This window comes from Sinocyclocheilus rhinocerous, unplaced genomic scaffold, assembly GCF_001515625.1.
Source record: "Sinocyclocheilus rhinocerous isolate Xijiao unplaced genomic scaffold, SAMN03320098_v1.1 scaffold2594, whole genome shotgun sequence".
Taxonomy (NCBI): Eukaryota; Metazoa; Chordata; class Actinopteri; order Cypriniformes; family Cyprinidae; genus Sinocyclocheilus; species Sinocyclocheilus rhinocerous.
The window spans coordinates 161,666-181,500 of NW_015665225.1; the positions used below are offsets into that span (position 1 = coordinate 161,666).

At 35.8% G+C, this 19,835-nt stretch overlaps 2 protein-coding genes across 2 annotated transcripts in view; both read right to left on the reverse strand.

Annotated features, from left to right (window-relative positions):
• Positions 1 to 1,369: 1,369 nt before the first annotated feature.
• LOC107731308 (PR domain zinc finger protein 12-like) lies at positions 1,370 to 13,244 on the reverse strand. Its single transcript, XM_016542361.1, has 6 exons — positions 13,027 to 13,244; positions 10,791 to 10,981; positions 10,560 to 10,715; positions 9,465 to 9,579; positions 9,196 to 9,310; positions 1,370 to 1,466 (listed from the first exon to the last, which is right to left on the reverse strand). The coding sequence occupies exons 1-6, from the start codon at positions 13,220 to 13,222 to the stop codon at positions 1,370 to 1,372; spliced, it is 870 nt and encodes a 289-aa protein (XP_016397847.1). The 5' UTR covers positions 13,223 to 13,244.
• Positions 13,245 to 15,875: 2,631 nt separating this feature from the next.
• The window catches only part of LOC107731309 (far upstream element-binding protein 3-like), a 37,541-nt gene continuing 33,581 nt past the window's right edge, over positions 15,876 to 19,835 (reverse strand). Inside the window, exons 15-16 of the mRNA XM_016542362.1 lie at positions 19,623 to 19,747; positions 15,876 to 17,341 (exon numbers count right to left, since the gene is read on the reverse strand). Of these exons, the coding sequence (XP_016397848.1) occupies positions 17,333 to 17,341; positions 19,623 to 19,747 (134 nt within the window). The 3' untranslated portion in view covers positions 15,876 to 17,332. The remainder of the gene's footprint in view (positions 17,342 to 19,622; positions 19,748 to 19,835) is intronic.

Genomic DNA, 19,835 nt, shown 5'->3' on the forward strand with positions numbered 1-19,835 from the left:
GAATGTTTATCACGGATTAAGCTGAAAGATTGCATGTGATTTTTATTGTTGTTTCTTAAGCAAATGTTAGATTGTTGTAAGTGATGTACTGAAGTGATGATTGCTGCTGATGTGGCGTTAACACAGAAATAAATACACTGCTGCTGAGACAATGACTCTGTGATCTTCACTTGAAGCATTTTCTGTTATTTGATGATGCATATTATATCCAGGCAACCAGATGAGCGCAGAATAGCAACGCAACGCAACGCGCGCTACAGAAAAGCATCGCAAACTAAACGCGTAGCGCGCATCTGTATCTGCTCGAATATGATATATGCATCATTAATAAGGCGTGGACTGACTCTGATCTGCTCACATCTCCGTCTTGCCGCATTAATGCAGTGTTTGGATCTTCCAGCGTCATGAAGCTTCACTCGCGCGTTGAATCGGACGCGTTTAGAAAGGACGCGCTCTTGATAAAAAGTTGAAATCTTGATCAGATCTGGCTTCAGGAACTCAAGAACGCGTCCGGAATGAATCCCTGTAACTTCACGAGAGCGTCCATCATTTAAAGCGCGTCAAATCACAACGCGTCCTCGTGTGTCGCGTCGCTCGCGGTATATATGCTGTGGAATATCATCAAAGTCTGCAAAACAGAAACACTTTTACAGTCAAACGCTTGGCGTGGAACGCGCGCGTAATGTTGACGCACTGACCGGAGAGCCCGACGCACGCGGCGACCTCCCTCCACGCCTTCACCCTCCGCTCCGAGCTGCGATAATCGTGCAGCGACGCGTTATAAAGCACCGGGTACGCGTGCACCGTCTGGATGAGTTTCTCCGTCACGGCCATCGAGTTTATTGACTTGCTGCTGAGACGCGTCGAACGGAACGCGCTCCCGGAATCACACGCGCTCGCGTCAAAAGTGCGCGACACGTCATGGCGGGATTCTGGGCCAATGAGAATCCGCTGTGGGCGGGACTAAACGGAGCGTCGCGTCACAAATAGAAACAACAAGCGTCAGTCAAAAGGGCTTCGCGGTTCATGCGTCGACGCTGATGAAAATAATAATAATATTATTATTATAGCAAAATAATAATATTCAGACTTTTTTTTCTTGCAGCACTACAGGTTTTACAAGTCTTAGATCAGTTTTAAAGAGTAAAATAATTATTAGGATCTTACACAGAACGCGTGCTAAACAACATCAGTTATTAACATTCAAGAAGAGTGAAAGTTATGCAGTAAAAGACTGAATTACATAAAGATTGTTCTGAAACAACATTTGCCTACATTGTAAAAGCGCTGCCTATAATTATTATAGTTTTCATACATTAAAATTCTGTCACTACGTCTTTAAGCAAGTGTTTCAAGTTCAACATTAATTTCATTTGATGGCGAAGGCAAACTTCTTCACTGTGATGATGATGATGATGATGATGATGATGATGAAGCGGCTGTGCGCCGTGCGTTCAAACCATAGACTGTATAAAAACATGGACGTAGTGTCCGTGACGTCACCCGTAGATTTCCGAAGAGCGTTTTTGAAGCTCAAAAGTGGGCGGAGGCGGCCGTCGCCATCTTGGCAGCGCGTCACCGCGCGACACTCCCGGATAATCGAAAATGGGTATAGAGGCGGGAGCAGGTTGCTGAAGCCACGCCCACCTAGCTCGACGGTGGTGACAGCAGCGGCAATCCACCTGTCACTCAAGTGGCCACGCCCTTAATTATGCAGAACTTTAAGGCTTAATATAATTTAAACGGATGAGTTATAAAAAAAATTCACCCCCCTCACAGTTGTCATGAAGGGCAAAATTAGGGGGAGTCTATGGGACTGACTCCCTTTTGCAGCCAGCCTCTAGCGGCCAGTCGATGAATTACAGTTTAAGTCACTTCCGTGTTGGCTTCACGAGAGCGAGCGGGAGGTTGCCGCTTGGTTCAAACGTTGTTCGAAGTAGCCACGCCTCCAACGCACGCCATTGGTTAAACTAGAAAATGTTGCATTAGATTTAGGTTAGGTTTAAGGTAGGTTAGGCTTAGTTTAGGTTCGTTTAGTTTAGTTTAGTTTAGGTTAGGTTAGGTTAGGTTAGGTTAGGTTAGGTTAGGTTTGGTTAGGTTTAGGTTAGGTTAGGTTAGGTTAGGTTAGGTTAGGTTAGCAAATTGAGATGAGGCTACATGAGTAATATTAACAAATATACAATGGTAGTAATAACAGCAATAACATTACAAATGTTCAAATGAGATGAAACAGTTTGGACCGACTGTTCTCTGAGATAGATAAAAGTTAAAAGATAAAAGCATGAACTCAAGGAAAACTGACTCGACTGATAATCAGAACAAAGACACAAGAGCTGATAATAACAGATGGAAACATGGGAGTTCATGATGAATGACACTAAAGTACAGTATGTTTGAGGTTCTGTACCTAAAACATTTCTCTGCATCTTTCACAATAAATGATGCTTTGTTTCTGTATAGCCTACTTCTCAGTTTGAACGTGTTTTGTGCTGAAATACATAATTTATTTACTGGTTTTGTGAAATATCACTAATCATTTTGGTGCAAACTGCTGCTTGATGCATTTGTAAATGTAAGTCCAGATGAATGTAAAATATCATGATGCTTTTTTCTTCACCATCTGCAGACAGACACCAATGGCTTAAAAGCATAAATGTTGTGGTGAACAGAAGTTTCTGTGCTTTTTTTCTGGTGCACAAACATCTGAGCATTTCAAGATCTCATCCATGCATTTAAAACCTTCACATTCATCCATAACTGTAAAGCAACAGCACTGAAATGGAGAAAAACACGTGCAACAGTCAGCAAAGTAACAGAATTGTAACTAATAACAAATGATGGAGATAAATGCATGTTCAATATATATAATATATATATATATATATATATATATATTTTTGAGAGGCAACTGCATTTCTTTTGCTTCATATATAAATAAATCCAGAGTAAAAGAAATAACTCACCTTGAGGGCCAGATTAAATTATTAGAGAAGGATCTTAAAAAAAACTTTTACGGAAAAGAAGAGTAGGATTTTAGGGAATTTAAGAACTGATTATAAAGCAATTTTACTAAAAAGGGCAGAATTTCTCGTACACCGCACTAAACAAAACTACTATTTTAATGGAGAACGGCCCAGTAAACTAATGGCTTTAAGGTTGAAGCACAACGAGGCTCTGTCCTCTATAACAGCCATTAAGGATAGTGCAGGCGACCTTCATACAGCTCCGGGAGAGGTGAACAGGATATTTAAAGAATTTTACGAGCATCTCTACAGATCAGAGGTGGGAATGGACGAACAACCTGGTATTGAATTTCTGTCAAAACTAAATCTCTCTCATCTAAACGATGAGCAACAGACTTTTATCGATTCTCCAATAGAACTGAAATAATTAAAGGAAGCTTTAGAGTCAATGAATAAGGATAAGGCACCTGGTCTGGATGGTTTACCCTCGGAGCTGTATTTGGTTTTATGGGATCTAATTGGACCGCTACTTCTCGACTCTATAAATTTTGCGATAGATACAGGTCATTTCCACAGAGATCAGAATACTGCCCTTATCTCTCTGGTTCTGAAAAAAGGGAAGAACCCCCTTCGCTGTTCAAGCTATAGGCCTGTATATCAAGCTATAATTGGTACGGATGCTAAGGTATACGCTAAAGTTCTAGCCCATCGTTTAGGAACAGTTGCCAGTTCCCTAATTTCCCATGACCAGACAGGATTTCTCACGGGACGTTTTGCTATGGATAACGTAAGACGCCTTTTGAACATTATTGACTCATCCGACCTGGCTAACGAACAACACGCTATCCTCTCACTAGACGCAGAGAAAGCCTTCGACCGGGTTGAGTGGAGATACCTATGGTCTGTCTTAACTTGATTCGGTTTTGGCTCTCGCTTTATCCACATGATCCAAACTCTCTATACTAACTCTTCTGCACGGGTATCTACAGGTTTATGTTGTTCAACTGCTTTTCAGTTGAAGAGAGGCACGAGACAGGGTTGCCCATTGTCGCCATTGCTATTTGCAATCTCATTGGCGCAGGCAATTCGTCAGGATCACATAATTTCCCCTATCACTATAGGCTGTTCCAAACATTATATTTCTCTTTTTGCGGATGATTTTCATCTTGCTGTATATGTCTAACCTTTCCACTTCTCTCTCTCAATGTTTTAAAATATTTAAAGATTTTAGCAATGTCAGTGGTTACAAAATTAACTGGGAAAAATCTGTATTAATTCCATTGTCAGCATCGGCCAATACTGCATTAGTGTCCACCTCGATTCCACTAAGTAAGACTTTTAAATATTTAGGAATTCAGATCTTTTCCACACTGCACGCTATTGTCAAGCAAAATTATATCTCTTTATTCACTGCTATCAGACAAGACCTACAGAGGTGGGACGCTCTTCTAGTTTCACTACAGGGCAGGATCGCAATTATCAAAATTGTAGGATATCAGACGGAGTCAGAAAAGTCATGAAAATAAATAAAATCTCAGAAAGTCAGAAATTAAAATATCGAAAATTCATGGAATTAATCAAATCTAACAAGTCATGGAAATTTCTATAATATGGACATACTTTTTTCTAGTTATGTCAAGCAGAAAATATAAAAAATATATATTTTTAAAATTAATATACATTAAAAAGTTTGTTTTACAGCATGCAGATGGTTTCAGAACTAACAGATATCAGCTAAAAAAAACAAAGACATGAACAATTTAGATCTCAGATATTTTCATAACTCACACCAACCTGACAGCTTTAACCATTAAATGTACACAAAAAATCAACTGAACTGACTAAAGACATTGGAAACTCATGTTTCTCATGTTACTGTCTCCTGATCAATAAATAATGTTGCAGCATCACTCATTTAAATAAAAGCCAGTGTTATTTTAGTATTACTTATATACTATTAAAATATTTATTAATATTTTGAATTATCTATTATTTTTATATTCGTTTTATTTTTTAGTTTAAGTTTGAGTAATTTTAATGTGCGCTTTTGTCATTTTTATTCTTTTTTTTATTCTTTCTATTTGTTTTTCCACTTTTAGTAATTTTACTTCAACTTATTTCAGTTAGTTCCCAAGGCAACAGTGATTTTGTTTTTATATTACTTGTTTTATTTCCTACATATCTTTGATTCAGAAGAGCAGAAACAAGTCTTTAGCTGTTTCAGAAAGTCTGAGTAGAAATGTAACTCTATCCAGCTGATGTGACAGAGCAAATCAAAAGAGGAATCACCACAGACCTCTAAACCTCTAGTTTAGAGTTAGAATGAGTTATTGTGAAGTTTTTGAGTAGTAATATTTGTGTGAAGAAGTTAATAGAGAGCATCAACTGTTTGATTACCAACATTCTTCAAATATCTTATGTTCTGTTCAACAGAAGAAAGAAACTCATATAGGTTTGGAATGAAATAGAATTTTCATTTTTGGGTGAACTGTACCTTTGAGTTTGTAACAGTTACCAGTTGCTGACTGATCATCATAATTGATTCAAACACGCAGTTCAGCTCAGCGAATCGACACATCTGAATCACTGAATCACTATTCAGCCACCTTCGACCTCTTAAAAAGGTGCGGTGTATTACGTTTCTCAAAATGACCTAAAAGTAGCCTGCAGTGGCAGTGGCAGTACTATGGTATGTACATGGCATGCAAAACAATTTCAACGTAATGATACTTCGCGTATGTTTTGATCCTCTTTGAATGGGAAATGTCTTTACCTGCAGTGAATCGTTCATCTTGATCGATCTTCGTGGCTGGCAAACGATACGATGCATGTAGAGGTTTGAGTCACTGGATTGCAGTGAAATGTTGTCTTTGTGTTCTCTGTTTTGTCATTGTACTAAATGAGAAGCGCTGCCCGAATGATTCAAACTGAATGCGCGAACCGATTCAGGCGGTTCTGAACATAAAGATTCACTAGAACGATTCACTCGGAAATGAACATAAGATAACTAGCTTCCAATTTCCCACACAGTGCAATCAGTCGTTTGTTTCAACTGTTTTATTTACAATAGACAAAAATACAAACATAAAAAAATACAATACATCTTAACGCTGATTTGTGCGATTGGCTGATCCACCGAACCGACTCACAAGATCCATTAGACCAAGCAATGCATCCAGTGTTCGCAAATCAACTTTATACTCGTGTTCATTCATCAGAGTCACTGCTGCACACCCGAAGAGACAGAAGATGGTTTGAGGTTTTCTCTTCGTTTCTTTCAAGCGTTTAATTATTGCTGAACTGAAGCTTTATGCACAATTCACTGAATTGCAGGAAAGTCTATTTGATCTTAAAGAGCAGGTAGAAACATCAACATACATGAATATTAGCATGTACTCCATACAAAAGATGTACTGCAAAAAAGAAAGGTTTTATGACTGTATTTGTGATGTTTTTCAGTACAAATATTTAAACATTCTTAAAATCAAGAAGTGAAATAACAATGTATCATGTCATGTTTTCTGCTAAATGTATCAAACTTTTATCTTTTTGTTTTTGTTTTTGCTTAAAACAAGAATATCTGCCAATGGGCTCAGAAAAAAACGTAATTCAAAGGAGAAACCAGATAGTTTTCCTGACTACATTAGCAGATATTTGTACTTGTTTTAAGCATAAACTCACTTCATTTTGATTCAAAACAAGACGTAATATATTCTCAAGTAATTGTCACTTTAAGGCGTTTCTGCCGGTTTAAAAAAAGTCTTAATTCACTTTCTCTCACACTAAGGCCTGAAAATGTCTTCAATCAGAGCAGAAAGTCTGAAATTCATAAAGTCATGGCATTCATTGTTGAATGAACTGCAAAAAGAAATCTCTTCCTCAGTGTTTTGGTCTTGTTTTCCAGACTGGAGATGCTAATTAAACGTGCTTTCTGAGACATGAAACAGAATGAAGTGAGTTTATGATTAAAACCTCTGCCAAAGGGGAATGAAAACTTACTTCTGAACCTGTTAGTTCTTGTTTCAGTCATGAACTCATTTTGATCAGTTTCTCAGAAAACGAGACTTTATGTTATTTTGCTTCTGAAGTAAATGTATCTTCTTGATTGAAGAATCTTCAGACATTCGCACTGAAAACAAGACAGAAGTACGGAGGAAAAGCAGCACTTTTTGCAGTGTGATCAGATTATTAAACATATTGGAGATCTATTTTGAAAATCGTGCTACTAATACAAGACATTTCATTTCAGACGAACCAAAATTATACATTTTTCTTTTATGCCAAAAATCATTAGGATATTAACGCACACGTGAGAGTCGTCTGCTGTGGAGGACAGTGAGAACGGCTCAGTCTCGGACACTGGAGAAGCTACATTTACAAATGCAGTTTCCACAAACTGATACAAACAAGGGCTCAAAAAGTCCATGTATTGAACTGTTTCTAGAACGTGTCAGTAAAAGGAGGTGAAAAACTGTCAGAAAGATTGGAGTAAATATTGTTTTATTATTATATGTGTTAAAATATTATATCTGTTTTTAACCCTGTTCTAGCTTAATGTGTCGTTTCAAACTAAAACCTTTTTAAAAAAATGTCACTACTTAAAATAAAATAAACATTAACGGAAATAAAATAGATTTTTTCATATACATTTAAATATTTCATTTTTTTTTTATATTTTTTTTATTTCAGCAATTCCATGGCATCATTTTTGTTTAGTTTGAGTTGAAGTACTAAAATAACTCAAACTAAAACCTAATAAAAACTACACAGACGTGTTTTTGTCTTTTTTTTATTTTTATTTTTTAAAAATAACAAATTTAAAAGAAATATTGTAACTCAAAATGAAAACTGAAAATATATATATTGTTCAACCCTCCGGAGATTGGAGTAAATATTGTTTTAATACTATGTGTTAAAATGTTATATCTGTTTTATTTTGTTTATTTGAGGTTATGTTATACATTATATAAGCTTCACCATTTTTGCAACCCTGTTCTAGCTTAATTTGTGTGGTTTAAAACCAAACTAAAACATGAACTGAAATAAAATAAAATAAAATAATATTTTTTTTCATATGCATTTAAATTGAATATAAATAAAATATTTCATATAAGTCATAAAATCTTAGGTCCAAAAAATAAACCTATAACAGAATGTGTAACAAGATTGCAAATAATAATAATAATAATAATAATAAGGCTGCAGATTCAATCTAAATTAAGCATGCAATAACTGTGTTAATTGATGAACTTTTATTTCTCAATTTAAAGAAAAAAAAAGTTTATTTGATCATTTTTCTTAGAAAGCAAGTTGCTTGAATGGTTAAGCGTGACTAGTTTCAGATTTAAAGTGTAGTTAATTTTATGTTAGATACTATTTTATCTAGTTTATCGTGACAAAGACATTAATTTGTGTGAATTATAAATTATAAAGCATGACATGAAAGTGTGTAAAATAATAGCTGGACAAATATTGTTCTTTAAACATTATGGGATGTCAAATGTGGACAGCAATCCCATAATGCAGTTTTATTTTGTTTATTTGAGGTTACGTTATACATTATATAAGCTTCACCATTTTTGCAACCCTGTTCTAGCTTAATTTGTGTGGTTTAAAACTAAACTAAAATAAACATGAACTGAAATAAAATAAAATAATATTTTTTTTCATATGCATTTAAATTGAATATAAATAAAATATTTCATATAAGTCATAAAATCTTAGGTCCAAAAAATAAACCTATAACAGAATGTGTAACAAGATTGCAAATAATAATAATAATAATAATAATAAGGCTGCAGATTCAATCTAAATTAAGCATGCAATAACTGTGTTAATTGATGAACTTTTATTTCTCAATTTAAAGAAAAAAAAAGTTTATTTGATCATTTTTCTTAGAAAGCAAGTTGCTTGAATGGTTAAGCGTGACTAGTTTCAGATTTAAAGTGTAGTTAATTTTATGTTAGATACTATTTTATCTAGTTTATCGTGACAAAGACATTAATTTGTGTGAATTATAAATTATAAAGCATGACATGAAAGTGTGTAAAATAATAGCTGGACAAATATTGTTCTTTAAACATTATGGGATGTCAAATGTGGACAGCAATCCCATAATGCACCACCAGAGGGCACACGTGTTCATGTCTCTCTCAGATCAGCATCTGCTCTGCATTCCTTCCTCGAGCTCTTAAACTCAGACTAATTAAGTAAGCTGCAGGTGAACACATACCGCTCCTCTTCTTCTGCTGCTCCTCCTCCTCTGCGCCGGGAACGCCGGGAATACCCAGGAAAGTGTTGTGGGAATTCCTGTACCAAACCAGCAGCTCCTGCTCCGGAGGAATAGTCTGGAAACAACGTTCAAAATGTTAAATGTTCATCTGCTCTGCATTCCTTCCTCGAGCGCTTAAACTCAGACTAATTAAGCAATAAAGCTTAAGAACGCATAACGAGTTGAATAGCCGTGATTTTGATCAGCGTGAGCTGCAGGTGAACACATACCGCTCCTCTTCTGCTGCTGCTCCTCCTCCTCTGCGCCGGGAACGCCGGGAATACCCAGGAAAGTGTTGTGGGAATTCCTGTACCAAACCAGCAGCTCCTGCTCCGGAGGAATAGTCTGGAAACAACGTTCAAAATGTTAAATGTTTAAAAAAACTTTTTCCATTGATTATGTAACTTGAGAGAAAACATTGAGGGAACTGCAATTTTTGTATCATCTTGCAAACATCATGGGAATGTTACTTTTGAATGTTCTCTGAACGTTCTGAAACGAGTAACATTTAAAAACATTAGACAAACGTGCTACTAAAATGTTTCAGAAAAACATTCCATTAATTATGTACATAAAGTGAATAATGTTTTTGTGCTAACGGTTTGAGAACAATATTAAAGACTAGATAACTCTGAATGAACGCTCTATTAATGTTACTGGAAGAATGTTTGTTCATAACTTTGATATTTTGCATTTGTCTAATTAAAAAAATGTGTGATATTATCCACAAAACCAACATCTGACCATCTGAATATAGAATACCAATTTCATTGTTTTTTAATAAATTAACCCCTTGTGCATCAATTTCAGAAAGTTACACAGCTATCCTTACAGGACAAAAATTTCTGTCAAAAAAAAGGTCATAAATTTACATATTAATATTTTTTCCCGCTGACAGTTTTTTTTTAATCATCATCGATCCTTATCAAATTAATTCATTGTCAGGATTTTAACCCTTTAAATGCTAGCTAGAGTGACATGTTTAAATGAAAGTGAAATATTAAAATTCCAATAAAAAATAAAACATTTTGGCAAATTTTATGGTGTTTGCATTAACACTGCCAAAATCATTAAAAAAAAATTTTTTAAACACAAAACAAGGGATTTCTTCATAATTGTATGCAATTGTGTCTTTGTTTTACTTTTTAAAATACTGAAATGTAGTTTATTTTCATATTAAATTTATTCAGATTTTGAATCCCATAGTTTTCCACGTGCACTCAAAGTTTTGGACCCCATTGATGATCACTGTACAACTGTGTTGCATCACATCAGTCCAGCAGTGCATCAGCAGTTCAACAGAGAGACAGCAGAAGATGCTTCACCTCCAGAGCTCTGTAGAAGATGCTGCTGCCGATCTGAACCACCTCCAGGTTTTGCTCCTGCTCGTTCCGGGCGCATTTAATGTAGCTCATCCAGCTGCGCTGGTCCTCCTGACTGGCATCGATGAAGCAGCGCACTGTGCCGTCCTCGTTAAACACCTGAACACACACACATCTCTTCATTAAACCACTTCACTCACTCTCACACACACTCTCACACACACACACACACACCTCCCACATGAGGTTATTGTTCTTCCGCAGGTCCACGTGCTCAGGGGACACGAGGCTCCCGGAGAACGGGCCCATCTCAGTGCCGGCTTTGATCCAGGTTTTGGAGAAAATCCCCAGCCCTTCTCCAGGGACTGAACTCTGAGCGATGATGACCTCGCTGGGCAGAACCAGACTCGACAGCTTCTGCACCTCTGCAGGACACCGGCACCATGAATATCAAGAAGCATCGTTCTGTCTGTTATTCAGCACTCTCGAAAATAAAGCGTCTTTACCTTTAACATCCAGCAAGCTTTCCATTGCACAAAACCTATTATGTTTTTCACACTAAGACAAAAATGGTTCTTCTATTGCAAACCCTGTTTTGGAACCTTAATAACATGTTAATCATATATAATATTAATTATCAAATATATAATGTGTATAACATAGTCACCAGGTTATATATTAGTTACTGCTCGTGATCAGCATTAAAATGCGATACATGAAAAAAATGCGATACAAGATAAATATGATATTAAATATACACATCAAATCATAACAAGCAATATTAACATATTACATTATCTTGTTTTTACTTGCAAAAATATAAATGACACTTTTAAATTGATTTGAACTTTAATCGTTTGTAAACGAATTAATATTAAAACGAATCGTTTTTCTTGTTTTGAGTCAAACATTTTGGTTGTTTGTGATCCATTAATATTGCATTCATTTTTTTAAATCATTTCAAAGAACGAACCCGCGTTAATAAACACAGTTTCGATGATTTCATTCGTTTATCCCTGATTTTATAGCAACAACAAAAAAAAGTGGCTCATCTTTGTAATGACACTTTGGCAGACGCATCGAAACGAATGAATGAAATTAATGCCCTTTATTATTATTTTGGTCACGAAATATGACCTCTATTTAACCGGATTAAGTGCGTTAAATGTTAGGGAGGGAAACTGTAAAAGCGCATTGAATAAAGAAAGACGCTCGCATTTAGCGTCAAAATCAGAGAATCGCGCATTTGTTGCGCATAAAACAGAAGAGGTGAAGACTCGTTATTCTCCACGGACTCGTTCCACATTCATTATCCTTTCAGCACGTTTGTAGCAATAAATGCGAGTGAATGAAGCCATGGCTTGTTTAAAAACACGCAGGAATTTCGCAAACACAAAGATGGAAAGGCGATTAGCTGCTTGACATGCCGTGAATGAGGACAGAAAGAGCCCTTCACGGTGCGTTAATGAAGAGGAGCGGAGGTGCCAGCGCAGGAGAAGAGATCCGTGAATGCATCTGTTCTTTGGCTTTCTCAGCTCAAGCACAAAGTTAACCTAATGAATGTAAAGCCGCTGCATTCAGTCCTCGGCGGTTACACACCGAACACGCGGCCCAAAGCACCTTTCACCGCGTTAAACAGCTTCACTGCAGCAGAAGAAAAGAGACGAAATGCTGGAGAATGCTGCATCCCTGAAGGAGCTCGTTGGGAAGAAATTCCCAGCAGACGAGAGAGTTTATTCCCACTCACAGATCACGACCTCGGAAAACGAATCGGGCGTTTTCCCGACTTTTCCCCGGACGGAAATTGTGCGCGATCAGAATTAAACAAATTCAATTATTTTTCAGCATTATTTGACGCAAAATAATAGAATAAAATCACCAAATACGCCTATACAAATCGAAATAAAACGCGAAAACCAATAAAATAGGCCTATCTGCCATGCATTCTTTTTTTCTCGCGAATTTACAAAACGGTTTTCTCGCGAATTTGTTTATTTGCCCGATTCTTTCAATTTATTCAATAATATCGCGTTTTATAATAACAAAACCAGTAATGCAACAATTGCAAATAACGTTTCCTTCTCTGCATTCGAAATCTAACAATCATGTCATTCTAATATCATGAAAAACATTAAAAAAAAAAAACACCTGAGAAAATAGTTTTAGCGCTTTTAATCACTTAATCCGAAACTTAAAGATCGCTTGTAGGCTACAGGTCGACCCAGCAACACTTCAAATGTATCGATAATATCATTAAAATTTAATCTTTATCAGGTTAAAACAATAAATTAGGATGCTTACGAATTTCACAAATAGTGTAATTTCGGGTAAATTGGGACGCTTTTTGTCATTGAAGATGACTGGGGGAAATGTCCCAGTGCTCCTGCATGCACCCCTGCTCTTCAGCCCAATGCTCTGACAGTAACGCGACGCTCACAGATGAATAAAGCGACGCTCGCGACGCTTTTACCTCCGGGGAAGGACTGCGCCAGAGCCTCGGCGGTGAAGGCGGTCCTCTGCGGCTCCTCGCACGGATTCTCTCCCAGCTCGTTCCTCCATCGGCCGTACAGAAAACTGTGCAGGATATCAGAGGTGATGATCTCACACAGCTGAGACCTGAATCTGGACTTCAGCGCGAGCGCCTCCGCGGGCAGAACCGAACCCATGAGTGCTGCGGCGCAGGGTCTGATGCGGGATGAACTGCTGCGCTCCCTCCGGATCAGCTCCACTTATAGGAGCCTGTGGCTCTGAGCCTCTAATTAGTTATTAATGACCCCCCGACCCACACACACACACACACACACACACACACACACACACGAGGAAAAAAAGCTCTCTATGCAAGAGCCACCCCTTAAAGAATAAGACACACCCAATGAGAAACTGTGTTTTTGTGAGGAGAGAGACAGATATGAGAGAGAGATAATCTCGCATAAGTGGCTCAACACCTGCACAGAGGCTATTAACACATCACAGCCTGCAATTATTCTCCCACATTTAACCAGCTGTTATTAACCTCAACACACACAGTCTCTCGTGACATACAATTATTCTACATTTCACTCACTTTCTCTTGTTGCAGTTTTTTTGTCTAAATATTAAGTTTACAATGGGAGATGAGTAAAATGTGCTTAACAAATTATATATATACACTATAGTGTCATAATGTCATTATATATAGCCTGTATTTCAACTAATAATCTAAGAATATTTAAGAAGTGTAATGTAATTTTATGCATATGCATTATTTATACAGTATATAGAATATGAAATTGATATACAGTTTCATTATATGCATTATTTATAGGCTACTATATATATATTCTTAGAAATATGCGTTTTTTTCATATTTTAATGCATATACATTTATACTGTATATAATGATATATATAAATTTTAAATCACACACACATGCATATATATATATATATATATATATATATATACATATATTTAAATTTTACAACTTTTGTCATTATCATTATATATAGCTATATTTTAAAGAATATTCTAAGAACGTTTAAAAAGCGTAATTTTATGCATATGCATTTATATATAGAATATGACATTTATATATACAGTGTGTTTATACACTATACAAAATATAACATTTATATATTAGATAAAATATATATAATCTGAAATTCATATATGAAATGTAAATATACAGTCAGTTTTATATTTTAATGCATATGCATTATTTATACTATATATATCAAATAATTAAGAATATATAATAACATTTAATATTTTATGCACATGCATTATTTTTTACAATACATATAATCTATATACACACACATTTTCAGAATATTTCAGAATAATTGTAATCTCATGCATATGCATTATTTATACTTTAAATACAATGTAAATGTTCAAACTTTCTTTGTGTCTGTACAGAAACTGGTATTGTCTCACATTGCAAATTTGTGACACACATTATATTATGCGCGAAGCATTTTTCTCTTGAGCTCATCCTGTACATTATTCTTTTGAAACGCAGCAGATTAGCATTCATTGGTGCTCATGTGAAGCCCAGCGTTCAGTTGCACTCCGGCTTTGTGAGCTCTCTCTTCTCTGGATTGGTGGAGAGTTTGAAATGAGCGTTTTCTCACTTTCCTCCAGCAGGAGAACATCTTTATCCCATTCTCATCCCGCAGGTTCCCTTTCATCTGATGCAAATCTATCTGTCATGCTGCTCTGAGGAGGATCGACGTGTACACTGCAGATCACCAGAGGAACAGAGATCACTCTTTCAGCAGGGTTAGAGAGCAGACATGAAGGGAAGCAGCATTCAACAGTTCACACACATCTGTGTCACTGAATGGATTCAATCTGTCTGAGAAATAAAGTGAAATTCATTATCAAATTAACTGAATTGTATTTTTCTTTTTTCAAATGCATTGCTTATAAAGCTTCATATGAATAAAAATGACATGAACCCTGATTCTGTCCATCGTCTGCAGCATCAAAAACACAAAAGACCTCCGTGACATCAGGAGAGACTCCAGTCTGAACCTTCATCAGAAAAGCAAGATTAGAAACACCAAACATGAACAAGCTATAACTCAGATATGAATGTACATTCAGGACATTTCAATCTATTTAAGTGAACTGAAGATCTAAGAAGAATCACATAAAATGTCACAAAGAGATAATGCGACCTGAAATGCAAATGTTAAATAAAATCCCTGAATAAATAAACCTGTAATGTTCACAAGCTCATGAATCTGATCGTCTTTGCAATAAACAATATTCCACCATCAGCATGTCTTAAATTACATTCATCCCCCCAGATTATCACTATTCATACACTGAAACATTTAATTATCAGACACACATTATTAATACTTAATTATAATTACAAGCACCGCTAGCAGCCACAGAGAAAATTCATTGACAAAATAAAAACATGCAACACAATGGAGACAAACCACACACACACACACAGTCTCTCTCGCTCTCTCTCACTCACACACACACACACACACTCTCTCTCTCTCTCTCACACACACTCTCTCTCTCTCTCTCACACACACACAGTCTCTCTCGCTCTCTCTCACTCACACACACACACACACACACACACACTCTCTCACTCAAAGCAAGTGATGCAATGCTACATTTCTCCAAAACAAACTGATCCTGAGGATGAACACATTTTCATTTTTGGCTGAACCATTCCTTTCATAAAATCTTTACCACATTTGAATTGCTTTAGCCATCATAGATTACAAAGAAGCCAGACTTGAAACACCTGGAAGAAACCAGCCAACGAAAAGGACGACGGTGAGCAAAGAAAAGCACCAAAAAGTCATAGTCTTTCAATCATTTTAATACATGGTTACCTGTACACATGAGGAAGAAAAGAAACACTAAAATTAAACATTTCGAAATTATAATATCCCTTTTCATTAAGCAATGAAGTTAATACTAGATCAATTTGTAACTAATCAATCATACATATATTAGATCACACAGAGTAGAAAGCAAAATCTGAATTAAAAAGTGACGGGATCGGGACTGTACAGGAGCGCACAGCGTGTTGTGGTGAAGTCGAGGGACCGGCGAGAACAAATAAGACAAGAACTTTGATCTTCCAATACTCGGAATATAAAAAACTACAAGTAATTAATACACAGGTAGGCTCTACGAGGCTTAGCAGTCTTGAACGCTTTAAAGTCGAAGTTTACAGAACTACACACACATAAAACGTCTCATCCATCAGCAAGATGCAACATCAAATTTCAAATCACACATTCACAATCTTTGACAAATTTCAGTATGAAAACAACAGAAAAACGGACAGTTTTCCTGTAAAAACGCAGGACAAAAAAGTCTTTGATTTAATTATATATATATATATTTAAATAAAGTATTTAGTCAAGTATCTGAGCATACATACATAGTTTTACAAGAGAGCAAAGGCAAAAAAAACCACCTCACGATACGCAAGACCACCTTTTCCCGCCAAATCACCGTAATAAAAAAATTATCCGTTACATTTGAATACTACTACAAAAAACCTCTACGAACTACAAGTTAAACGTCTGTCAAAATATTAGAGAAATCCATCTGTTTCAAAAAAAAAAAAAAAAAAGAAATTAGATATTGCACCTTTTTAAACCAGAGTACAATAAAATGACAATGAAAACAGAATACAAGTACATGAGGAATTACATCATCGTTGCGTTTCTCGTGTAACAAAAGCATATATTTCTGTAACAAAAACATCACAGTTTTTCATCGCACTGAATTAAAATGCTTTATGTAGAAGAAAAAAAAAGAAAACATTTTGTACACATTCTTAAAACATTTCACGACAAAACGAAACGATAACGAATTCAAGACTGCTAAGCCCGCGATCAATTTTATTGCAACAGAACTAGAAAAATAAGAGATTATATCGCGCGATCGATGAAACGCCGCGACTCCGGGGTTCGTTTTGGCGATACACATCTATATATATATATCGTAGAATTAAAAAGGAAGAATAGAAAACAAACCCAACTCTGAAATGGTCCAAAAGGGATCCCGGAAATCGCCCATTCGAATAATGGTGCACACAAGTATTTAGTAACAATTTGATGTCCTGATTTAGAAATAGTTCTCTTTTTAAATCATATAAGTCATTCTACAGCTAGTGTTTCTCACTAAGAAAAAAAAAGTAAAAGTCTTCAAGGCGTTGCAAATCTAGAAACCTCTGTTACAAAAGGTCTGTTTCCTCCTCGCGGTGATTCAAAAATCTTCAACTAAAGGGTCTGCAGTCGCCCGCTTTAATGATCCTGCGGCACGAGAGGAGAAAACAGGGTCAGAACACTTGATGCATACTAAACGTTCTGAATAATATGCTCACCAGGGCTGCATTAATTGATCACAAATACAGTAAAAATTGTGAAATATTTTTACTATTTAAAACAGCTGTTTTCTATGTGAATATGTATTAAACTGTAATGTATTTCTGTGATGTGCAGCTGTATTTTCAGCATCATTACTCCAGTCTTCAGTGTCACATGATCTTCAGAAATCATTCTAATATGCTGATTTGTTTTCAACATTGATAATAATCAGAAATGCAGCATGTTAGAATGATTTCTGAAGATCACGTGACTAGGGATGGGCATTTTTCAGAAATATCGTATTCAAATATTTGGGCTCATAAACAACGAATATTCGAATATTCATTTATTTAAATGAAGTTTCATGAGAAAGACGTTATTTTTTCAATAATCAAGTTTTTGTCACCATATCTGAACAAGCTCATGATTAGGCATCAGACACAGCAATGTTCTACAGCAACACTACGTTATGCATTTTATTTTATATTTTCTTTAAGTTGAAAATGTGTAAAAAAAAAAAATTTTAAAAAGAAGAAAAAGGTAGTAGTAAAAGTGTAATACTGCTTTAAATTGTTGTTGTTTTTCCCCGCAAAAAATTTAAAAGTTTTCTGTTTAATGTAATTGTATTTTTGTTTTTCTGGGCAAAAAATAAATATCATACATTTCCCCCTGATTTACAGAAGAGACCCACTAAAATGTAATTCAGTGTAATAATCTTGCCAGGCATATTTACACCAAAAATCAATTTATGACGAATTACTTTCACCCCAAATACTAATTAGTTGTTATTTTTAAATTTTTTAAATTTGCCACTATCCTAGGTTTTGCCCATTTGTCAGTAATAATTTTTTACTCATTTAAAACCCAATAAAATTGTATATGCTCACTCATTCTTGTATATATTTTAATATGTACAGGTCAGAATAAGCATGTTGTTTGAATTTTTACATAAATATAAGTGTTACACTGAATGACAATGTAACATTATTTCAACCAAATTTTGACATTTTATTCTCCAAAAACTTATTTGAAACCTTAAAAGTAGACACTTTACTTACATTTAATGTTCTTTCTATGGACATAAAATTACTTTAGTAAATGTCTTTTGATGCGGACATCTTAACGTCTTTGACCCATTGTATATATGTATTTAAAGTTTTTAACATAAAAAGCAAGGAGTACTAAAGGATAATAACAGATAATAGCAAAATAATCAAATTTAGGAACAAAAAGTGGGCTAACATAAAAAATGGAATAAAAAATGGTCATACTTATGTTCTGATGAAATTAAATGAGTAGTTTTGTTTTAAACAAGCAAAAAATATGAGCACTTTTGATATATCAATGTATTGTCATAAATATAAGTGTTACACTGAATGACAATGGAACATTATTTCAACCAAATTTTGACATTTTACTCTTCAAAAACTTATTTGAACCCTTAAATGTAGACACTTTACTCACATTTAATGTGCTTTCTATGGACATATAATCACTTTTGTAAATTTCTTTTGATGCGGACATCTTAACATCTTTGACCCATATATATATAGATAGATATACATATAGATAGTATATATTATTGTGTTTATCATGTTTATATTGTTACTGTTGAGAAAAACAATAATATCCACATGCTCAGGTGAAAGTGGGCTCCTCAGTCTGATAATAATAATAATAATAAGAAGAAGAAGAACACACAGCGACAGAGACGTTCCAGAAACAAAGATAACAGAGTTTCTCACAGCGCTGTGTGTTTTCTGTTCTTAAAGCGCTCTCTCTCCAGAAACGTAAAGGAAGCGCATGTCTCCAGATCATTTGGCTCAGATCAGCTCTTCTCGGCTACAGCTGCGTGAAACTATCATGCGCTATATCGAATATTTTCTCTACCGTTATCGATGATGGTGTACCGTCGATAAATATCGATACCGTTTCATCGCCCAGGCCTATCGATTGGTGCACATGTGACACTGAAGACTGGAGTAATGATGCTGAAAATACAGCTTTGATCACAGAAATAAATGACAGTTTAACAGATATTCACAGAGAAAACAGACGTTTTAAATTGTAAAAATATTTAGCAATTTTACTGTATTTTTGATCAAATAAGCGCAGCCTTGGTGAGCTTTTAAAAACATCTTAATTCTTGCACACTTTTGACCAGTAGTGTATGTCTATAATATTAGCCTATATGATGAATGCTGTATTGGTGGAGTGTGGTTATTACCGGGAGGCTGGGAGCCTGCGTCTGTCCCTGGCCATAATACGCCCCCTGCTGTCTGTAATACTCCACCCAGGCGGCGCTATAGTCTGGAGGAGAGCTCTGCTGAGATCCAGGACCGGCGGCCTGAGCTGAACACACACAGAGACAGAGACACAGAGACACACACAGAGACAGACACACACACACACACACACACACAGACAGACACACAGACAG